The sequence below is a fragment of the Spodoptera frugiperda genome, chromosome 15, assembly GCF_023101765.2.
Source record: "Spodoptera frugiperda isolate SF20-4 chromosome 15, AGI-APGP_CSIRO_Sfru_2.0, whole genome shotgun sequence".
Classification (NCBI taxonomy): domain Eukaryota; kingdom Metazoa; phylum Arthropoda; class Insecta; order Lepidoptera; family Noctuidae; genus Spodoptera; species Spodoptera frugiperda.
In genome coordinates, this window is record NC_064226.1 from 14,680,439 (window position 1) to 14,690,974 (window position 10,536).

General features: G+C 34.2%; 1 protein-coding gene across 2 annotated transcripts; it reads right to left on the minus strand.

Moving 5' to 3' along the window:
- Positions 1-1,395: 1,395 nt before the first annotated feature.
- On the minus strand, positions 1,396-7,747 carry LOC118277813 (uncharacterized). Of its 2 annotated transcripts, XR_007706005.1 has the most exons (3): positions 7,520-7,680; positions 3,938-4,200; positions 3,315-3,463 (listed from the first exon to the last, which is right to left on the minus strand). XR_007706005.1 is itself a non-coding variant. In XM_050698741.1 (2 exons), exons 1-2 carry the CDS (start codon positions 7,635-7,637, stop codon positions 3,090-3,092), a joined length of 492 nt encoding a protein of 163 aa, XP_050554698.1. In that variant the 5' UTR covers positions 7,638-7,747; the 3' UTR covers positions 1,396-3,089. The 2 variants fall into 2 exon arrangements, 1 of the variants encoding a protein (XP_050554698.1); XM_050698741.1 differs by lacking the exon at positions 3,938-4,200 and having other exon boundaries at positions 1,396-3,463; positions 7,520-7,747.
- Positions 7,748-10,536: the final 2,789 nt, after the last annotated feature.

Sequence of the window (10,536 nt, forward strand, 5' to 3'; positions counted from 1 at the left end):
ATGATTAGTGAAAAGTGGGTGTACAGTGGCATTACGTGCCGTAATGTGCACCTCTGCCTACTTCTTCGGGGATCAAAGGCGTGACGATATATTTCATAACATAACAAAGAAAGTTACTTTCAAGGCTTTCCCTAAGCTTTCACAATTTAGATTACATTCTAGACTACGTACTGACTTCGTGTGAAAGGAAATCGGTGTAACTAATTAGTTTTCTCTGTGTTCTAAGTATTGTAAACTTTGTATTTTATGAGGGAAACCACAGGATGTGTGCATGTATTAGTTTCTTATCAAATCCGTTGTCTTGAAAATTAACTTGTAACTATTTTGTTGACATTCGTTGAATCCGAGCTGTGAAATTATAAGGTTGTTAATTTAATCGAATCTAAGTCTGGAGCGGTATTTTCGAAACTTATCTATGTATGAAAGCAAATTAGAAGTTTCCTGATATCTATCAATTATTAGTTTCGTTGTGTCGACTCAAAACATTTCAGCAGCTATCCTATTGCGATATATATCACACACACATCATAATTCCAAGCTCCGTCTTGTTGGTATGGACTACCGGTTACCGGGACTCCGGCTATAAGAGCAGGAGTAGGAACGGCATGGTTTATAATCAGTAAGAGTTTAACATACTCTCTTGCCTCACCCTAGATGGAAGAAGATATTGAATGATTTTCCCCCTTAAACAGTTTAAAGTGACCTTATCACTAAGTTAAACACTTACTGATACTTACTAAGATAATATAATTATACTTAATAGGTACGCACTTTATAAAAATTCTCAGTGCCCCACCTAGAAAATAAACCTGAGACCGCATACCCAACAGGTGTACTTACGACAACTTGCCCAACGAGGCAAAATATCTGACAAAATAGTACTCTTTCATCCATTTAATTCACAATTTCACCAACGTGTCAGCCCTGAAATGTACATGAAATATTTGATAGATTGATTGCCTCTCCAGACTTTAATAGGCATAAGAAACTTGTGTAATCTGAACTAATAGGTTTAGGTATTAACATTAGCTCTATAGACACTATGTACCTAGGTTAGGTACACTATTTGGTCTGGGACTTAGGAGCGAGGAATGTGATGTGGGTTTTGTATTTCCTAGAACTTGTTGATCTAGCTTTACTAGAATTTGGAGTACACAGGATTGTAGTATTTAGGTACCTAAACGTAGTAGATAAAGGTAGTGAACAATTTAGTTGTCCCTTTGCATACCACGTAGACAGAACCCCACTTGTAGGCATATGACTTTCAAACAGCCAATTGATGTCTAACTATTGTCGCTTTATGTCTCGTATTAGACAGTGTGACACTTTTAATGTCATCTTTATAAAAAATCTATTAATAAAAAATAACGAAACTTTAACTTTTCTTGTAATAAATATATTTAAATAAATAACTTAAAACTAAGACGCTATTTACATGTCACATAATGGCACTAAAATTAAAACTTGACTTAAAAACTTATGGGTAGTTCTTCGAAATTTGATTATTCGACTGATTCATATGGCCAAAATTTAATTCCACTTTAAGATCTGTAACACGTGTTCATATGAAAATAGTTATACCAAATAACGTATATTCGAATGAGGGACTCGTTTTAAAAAAATAGTTTTCGTGATATCGACGTTTGAATATTTTCTGCCCAGATGAATCAGAAATTGTTACAGATGAATCTGTTGAACAATTGAAAATTGTATGTAAATGAGCTCTGTATTTATTTTAATTGTTAGCATACCATTTTCGAGTACTTTCGCACAGAGAAGTCACGAGTATTCATCATCACGCTTGCTCAGGGCGGATTAGCAATTTCAGACTCATATTAATTACATTCCTCAAAAAAAAGTTTTTAAATTGTAGCTATAACATTTATAGCTAAGTTAATTTAAAAATAAGACTAGTAAAAAAATGTACAACGCAACAAGAGCATTATTTTATAATTCATATGCGGTTTTGACCATACGAATCAGGCACAGATGAATCAGGATTTTGCTTACAATCATGCATAACTCATCGTATATACAGACTTCATTCTTATCATTTTTCTACACGAATGTATAACCAAAAAGCTTCACACGAAACATAGGTTGAAGTTTTAAAACTGTAAAGTAAATTTTATAAAATAGGCATTGTAATCAGGATGCCATGTAAACCAAACACAGATGAATCAGATATTTACCTTAGTAACACCTGGATCTAAGCCAACCAGCCGCATGTCCGCCTCCTAGCTTGTCCGTTGTACGCCTGGTTTCCCTCCGCACAGGAAGCCAGACTCTCATTATTAATATCCGACAAAGTATGGTCATTCGTAGCTTACGCCATATTAATCAGTATTATACGCCGGACACTTCTTATTTATTTATTTATAATCATACTAACATAGTTATAACGACTGCATATTTTTTTTGAAGAGGACAACTCATCTCCTTTCGATGTAATTATAATTTATATTGAAGTATCAAAGGGAAAATGCGAAATCGACTACTTTGTTCCGGAAAATGGCAAACGGACACACCATATGAATCAGAAGAACAAGCTTTAAAAAAAATATTTTGTACCTAGACTGCAATTATTTAAAAAATATTGTTTGTCCTAGTAACTGATATAGCTAAACTATACTAAAAAAAATATTACATGCCGTTTTGTTAGTTGGTTTCAAAAATATTCCCAAAGACATCGAAAATTTTGTCTCTGAAGAACTACCCTTATCACTAATTTTGACTTAAACTTTACTATTTACAAATAAATAAATAAATTAAGTTGTAAATTAAAAGTAATTTCCAAACTCTTAGAAAAAAACAATCTATCTATGATTCTACCACTTTACCCGACACTAGCTGTTGCCCGCGGCTACGTCTGCGTAGAATTAATGACTTCTGACAGAATTTTTGACGGGATTTTCACTTATCTACCAAAAATAGTCCCATCATAATCGGTCTAGCCATTTCAGAGATTAGCCAGAACAAACAGACAGACAAAATGCATGTAGTAAAAAGTGGTTATTTCCAAATTACAAACAGACACTCCAATTTTATTAATTAGTGTAAATGTAGATTAGCTAGCTATATTTATTTATTTATTGTCCTTTAACAGCATATGATCCATCCGCATCATATATCCTCGTTCTTTTATAATCGCTTTTTTTATCGTAGCCATAAGGTTGATAATCCGAACTACCATAACTGGAGTCATCATGGTCAAAATGACCATATGGATGGTCATGATGGCCATATGGATGGCCATGATGGCCATAACTGTGCTCGAAATGAGGGTCTACGATGTATTCATGATGGTCTTCGATGTACTCGTAATGCTCATGTTTCTGTTTCTTTAGGTAGTGTATGAACCAAAGAAGGAAGTGCCATCCTTTTGACAGTAGGACGAAGAATAGGGCTCCGTAGACTATTTTAAGAACGATCAGCTTCGTTGCTACCACGTAGAAGAAGTGTACTGTGAACAAAGAGAAACATAATGTTATGAAATGTAATTCTTATTAAAACTAAAACAAAATTGAATTTTGCACAAATTACTGTATAATTACTTTTGTGAGACATACTAAATTGAGTATTATGTTATCAGCTTACTAATATGAGTCTCTAGCATGGGTTGAAACTAGTGGAGTTTCTCGTCAAAGTCTTGAAGAAAATATATCAGTTAGATTGATCGAGGATCCATGTGGTTTATAATGTCATGACATAAGTACGTAGAAATATTTAAAACACTCTTACATCAACAATCTAAAGTTTCGCCAAAAAGGAATTAATGATATTTATGATATTCATAATCGAGCATACTGTACTAGTTTTTAGACGAACCTAATCCAATAACTAACCTATCTATCCACATATTAGACCTAACCATCAGATTTATTACAATCGACATGACATATGTAATAGAGATATCAATCTAAACACATTTACACACCTAATACCACCTCTGACGCTTTTGAATAAAGTCAGCAATGAGATCCAGGGTCTGATACCCTTCCCTATGATGACTGAACTTATCGTGGTAGTGAGGAAACGGCTCCGTGTTCTTATAATGCAAGTAAGGGTCCGGCACACGCGTGTATATGACTGTAGCCCAGACCATAATAAGGAGTATCTTCAAACTAGCTACCGTCAGGGCTATGGCCAGAACCAGTTTATACAGTCCAACTTTCGCAGCCAATAGGATCGCGAGGTTGGCTGCAACAAAGAGAAATACTTTGGTATAGTTTCGGTTTTGGTGTTCAGAATAATTTTTTAAAGGTTATGAATACTATTAGCTGATATGTTGCATATTGCTCATAAAAAAATAGTTGAAAATACTATATCTCTTGCATATAAGATATATTAATCACACACAGAAAGTGAGTAAACTTTCTTCTACTAAGCCATTTGATAAAGGAAAACTAATATCAAGAGAAAAATATGACAACTTCTTTAGAAGAACACAAATAAAACTAAGAAAGTATGTCAATATGTATAACATTTTAGGGCGGCTTGCGCAACATTTGGTCTAAACAGAATTTAGTTAAATGTGTTTATCTTGCTAAATATGTTTAACCTAAATACAATTAAAAATCTCTTGCTCATGTCCGTATGGATGGTAATTTAACTAATCGTATTTAGAGAGTCGGTAATGCAGTTTCTTGCGTTCCTTTTTACACTTTCGTGCGTTGTAGATTTGACTTAGAGCAAAATTGTTGCATTTCTTAAAACAAAAATGCGTAATATGGACCGACGAACTTTCAACTGACACATCAAGTCAACTGAGCTGTCACACATTGTGCTGTTGTGATTTGTGAATTGTTCTCGTGGTATTTTTTATTGATTAATAATTATTTTAGTTGAGTCATAATTACCATGGCAAAAAAGTGTTTCTTCTAGGGCCCGGGGGCCTAATTTTACAAAAGAAGAACTGATAATACTGCTTGCAGCGATGGAACCATACACCCATATTATTGAGTGCAAAAAGACTGACCAAATAAAACAGAGTGAAAAGCAAAATGACTAGGTCAAAATAGCTATTATTTATTGAATATCCATTAATAAAAGTACATTTCCTTACTTGTTGCTAGTTTTTATTTATTACTATTTATTGAATATCCATTAATACATACATATCGTCACGCCTTTAAGCCACACATTATGTTTACACCCAATTTTCACAATTTATGTTGTAAGTCCCATATAATGTGTGGTGAGCCTATTGCCTTATACCGGGCACATGTCCAGACTCCGTGCTACTACTGAGAAACTTTCGAAAAACCGAAAAAGCCCAGTAATACTTTGCTCGACCCGGGAGTCGCACTTGCAACCACTCGGCCAACGAGGCAGTCCATATCCATTAATAAAAGTACATTTCCTTACTTGTTGCTGGTTTTTAAATGTAGGGCTATTTGTTGTAACAAAAATATAGTGGTTTCTTTCGTTAGACGAAACCTGAAGAATTTGTGGTCCGAATACATTCCAAATAAGTCTGCTCTCTCAAACAATTCCCTCGGTCTATTAATATATTCTATAATCTTCTCATCCTCGTCAGAATACAATTCCCACAAATCCATCTTACAAACTTCTTACCGACCTCTTTACAATCTTTTATAAAATAATAGTAAAATGTCTATAACCTACATAAATATGATGACGCGCGATTGGTACTAAACGTATTTAGCGAAGCTAAATAGCCATCTTTGGGTATTTAACTTTGACAGTTCGTTAAACGTGATTAGTGCCTAAATTTTTGTTGTGCAAGACGCTAAATGTAATTAGTAGACTAAATGCGTTTACGTCACTCTTAAACTGTATTTAGCGACGATGCGCAAGCCGCCCTAAGGGCGTATATTCTAAATTGCATTCGGATTAAAGCAAAACCTCATTTGAAGTCAGCGCTCGCGACGTCGACTAAACATATCCATCTACAATGTATTTTCTTCGACAAATATTTGATCAGAACTTTACTCTTAACCGTCTTATTTCTTCCTTAATATTAAACTTCTCATCCCAAGGAGCAATACGAGACTGTTTTTTAAAAAATCTTAAAATCTCGCCGAGGCCCCAGCTTCGTTGGAAGTTTCCAATTTGTTCTCGATTCAGATTTAAATCCCCGGTCCAGACTTCTACTTTAATTTGCTGTATAAACCGACATTGAATGCTGGTGGAATCAGCAATCAGGTCCTTGTTGAAATTTCTTAGTTTTTGATATTTGTAAGATTTTCTATGTTATGTTTTTCTTTTATAAATGGAATACTGGGAATTGGTTATGCCGTGATTGTTCCGCATGTATCGAGTTATCGAGAATAGTAGTTCAGTTAGTAGTTAATTGATTTTAAATCCTAATCCTAAATACTTATTAAATATTTTTCTGCACTATTTGTAATCCCATGCCGCTTCATTCCGTTTTGGAGAATTCATATTGTTATGTTCAGATAAGTACTGACGTAATCTCAATGCGGATGTAAAACTTTCGCGATCGGGAAAATGTGGTTAGCAAAATTATCACACGTATATGAACCAACGCTAAATGCAAAACATAGGTAAGTACTGTCATTATAACACTATACCTAGATAACGTAACATAACATCTTGTAAGTTATTTGTAGTATATACCTCAGCTAATATTATTACATAATCGATAACACTAGGACTTTCTCCAGAATCCTATAGAAGATCCCCAAAACTAAAACACTTAATTAATGTTACCTAGATTTTGTATAAACAAAGATTTTCCTACAACTATGTTACACAATACTACTATTATTTCTCACCATTTTGTGTTTACGTTTAAGTAGAGTAATGAGGACTTAAGATAGCAATAAGACAACATTAATTAGGGTACTTAGTAAATAATCACTATCGTAAACAGTAATAACAAAAGAAAACACAAATAGGTAAACTTAAACAATCTATTTACTTCTAGAAGAGATACTCAAGTCCCAAGGAGTTTGAAAGAATGCGAAACCTTTTTGCCATTCCCTAAAAGTTTTTATCAAGATGTCTATTGTGCGAGTTGAGTACAAAGTATTATTGTTTGCCTGCTTTAGTCATTTGAGAAAAGAAGTAATCAGCATATGTATCTCCTTCTTTTTGTACACAATATAAGGAAAAAATCATTTGTATTTAAACGTACCTAGTGTTGTATGTGAGAGTAAAATGTTTAAAGAAAACGAAGGGTCGCCTCGTAAAACTTCATGTTATAATACACATTAGAATATTACGATCTAAATTCTCTATATACCATTTCTAAATAAACTATTAGCTTCTAAAGTGCACAATATAAAACAATATTGAAAATAATCGCACAATTACTGAACTATTCAGTACAAACCTAGCTCTAAAAGTTATTCTAAAATTAACAAATTACCCTGTCACAATACATTAAAAAGTATTCTCTCACACTATCTGTATCCTAAATTATATCAGAATCCGTTCAGTAGTTTCATCGTAATTGACGGACAAACATCCAAACTAACAAACTTTCACATTTATAATATTAGTGTGATAATAATAAATTAACAATACTCACTAATTAAAGCGTATTTCGCCTTCCCTCGAGGTTCCACTTCATTCGATCGCTCACTTCTATCAGACCCTTCCGCGGCCCAACACAGCATGATTATCAGAATCACTACCAAAGCCTTCATCTTAACCACAAATACAAAATAAACTACTTAATTAATATTTTTTGCCAAAAAAATCGGATTTTTTTCAGACCTTCAGTTCAGTTCAGTGTCGTATTATAAAATGACATTTCACAGAGTTTGTTGCCGGCCATACATATATGCTAATGTGACAAACAAACACACAGTTCCCGTGAAAGTGTACTAAACATTATTACTAGATATTAGCACGAGTTTTCGTAACTCCGCCGCAAGCGAGAGTTTTTCTTAAGTAATATTTATTTTTATATACTTTTCGTATTATGTGTTGGCACTTGTATAATTTAGGTGAGAACTTTGCTAAGTGATTTGTGGTGAAGAGAATGTGTCTACTGTCTACGTTTGTCTCTTTGGAAAATTAATATATCTATGTTTGTGAAGTATTTATGAAGATAGGGCTTACACCTAGAGTAACCTAGGCTAATTAATTGAAGTTTTAAATTAATTGCTAGATACATTTCGACTCTCTTTGATGTGATATGTTGATGAAACTAAAGGTATGTTAGATTTATAGCAATTGGCATTCCTTATGCTTACCCCCATGGGACACAGGCATTAGGTTATGAATTTGACTGCACGGTTGGTGCGGTGGTTGGGCAACTGGCTGCCGCGCAACGGGAAGCTGGTTCGATTCCCGCACGGAGTAACTCTTTGTGTGATCCACAAATTGTTGTTTCGGGTCTGGGTGTCATGTATATGTGAAATTGTATGTTTGTAAACGCACCCACGACACAGGAGAAAATAATGTGGGGAAACGTTTTTAAAGAAAAAAAGAAAATAATGTATTTCGACTCTAGAAAAACTAAAGAAGATGTAGTTCCAAGATAAATACTTCAGCAATTTTGAGAAAAAGCCACTCTTGTTGACTGTGTAGGTCGTAAAGGTTGAGTGCAGGACACAATATGTTAGTCTGACGTCAGTCTGTCTGTCCGTAATAAGTGTACGTAGGTACCTAGCTACCAATGTAGTGAGGTTACGTACACTTTAGTACCGTGGTACTTTGTGTACAGAAAACTGTACACTCTGCAACTTTTAGTGTCAAGCGACAAATCTTGGACTCGATTGCTGATATAACAAATGACTGTATAAATAATCATTGTCTGTATTTTGTCTTGAAATAGTGTGATGTGTACTTACTTCAATTACTTCTATTACTTATGTAAAGTAGCCAAAACTCTGCGGATTACGTAGCGGGTTTACCAGGGCTCTCGACTCGAAAAACAGGAGTTTCGTTTACAGTCCGGAGAGTGGTTTTAATAGTCAATAAGAGTCTGAAACTGTCCTCCTTGCCTATAATATGCTTTTCCCCTTTAAATAAAATACCCAAAACTAGAATCACAGGCACTTGTCACACTGATAACTATAGTTTTATTTCGTGGTTTCATTTTTCTGCACACCGCATGCACAAAATAAAAGACGACAAGTTAAAACTACTAAAAAACTAAGAAAACAATATAAAATTATCTTCTTTCTTATAACGAAACAGTTAAAGTTAGTTTATAGTGCACTTTGTTTATCTCAGAAACGCGTTAACCTTTAAACTAATTTAAAACTGTTTCGGTACTTTACAAGTTAGCGTCGGGAATCATAAATATATCGCTAGAACGCCTCCCGGTAACTTATACCGAAGTTTTATGAGTCTTGTTTACATATTCTAAGCTAGTTATAGGTAAGTTACATTATAGTGAATTTGGGACTTGGTTTTTTCACCATTTTGGTTTTTTAATGTTGCCCCACACTAGGATTTTCTCCTGTGTCGTGGGTGCGTTTACAAACATACAACTTCACATACACATGACACCCAGACCCGAAACAACAATTTGTGGATCACACAAAGAGTTGTTCTGTGCGGGAATCGAACCCGCTACACGTTGCCCAGCCAACCATGCAATACATTTTAAATCGTGATCCGACTTTTAGTATCAAAGCATGTATTTTGTAAATAATTGAGTACACAATATAATTAAACTCTTAAATAATACCAAAAATCTTTCTACACTCACTTGAATAAACAATAAAAATAAATATACAGCAGTACCAATATTCAGCTAAAAACAAAATCGAAAACAAATAGAACGCACAATGGATTTGTTTCCGTATAGATACAAAAATGGAGGCAATATGTTAAATCGGTGTGTGCTATCGAACCATTTCATTTGCACAACATGCCGCCTGATTGGACAAACCCTGGAAACCGAACAATATGTTCAAAGCTAACACTCGCGTTAATCCATCAGGGTGTTCTGGTGTTAGGCATAGGTTGGTTTTGTTTACCTATAGTGAATCTATGTAAAACGCGGCATCACAAAAAATATTTTGACTTTATTCTGTAACTGGTGAACTATTGTTCTCAGAAGAGTACGAACGTTTGAATAAAATGTTTAACTGAGTCCTTAGCATTTGTTTTCATCCGGAGCTGCGGACTACCTAGCTGGTTTACCGGGGCTTCGGCTCCAAAAGCAGGAGTAGGAACAGGATGGTTTTTAGTCAGTAAGAGTCTGACACTCCGTCTCACCTCGTCTAAGAAGTCTTTGAACGATTTTCCCTTAAAAAAAAAAACAATTGTTTTCGCAACAATCGTTGCTAAGAAATCATTTGAGTAATCATTATTTTGAATACGACAGTTAGATAGATATGTTTACAATATGTCAAAAACATAAATATTCATAAAATAATATTGCGTATTCGTATAATTCTCTGTCACGTATGTTTATAAAATTAGGTTTTAAAACTAGAATATTATAATTTCAAATTAATTTATTCATTTGCAAACATGGCTACATAAACATACGAGTTAAAAGAGTTTTAAGTTTTTCCACATTTTGCCTGCACGTTTTTGCAAAATATATTTCTTAATTCATTAACTGTTGTATTACATCCTATG

Coding starts and splice junctions, on each gene's coding strand:
- LOC118277813 (XM_050698741.1), bottom strand. CDS start 7,637: ATGAAGGCTTTGGTAGTGATTCTGATAATCATGCTGTGTTGGGCCGCG. Junction 3,464..7,519: donor GGCGAAATACGCTTTAATTA/GTGAGTATTGTT, acceptor CTTTGTTCACAG/TACACTTCTTCTACGTGGTA.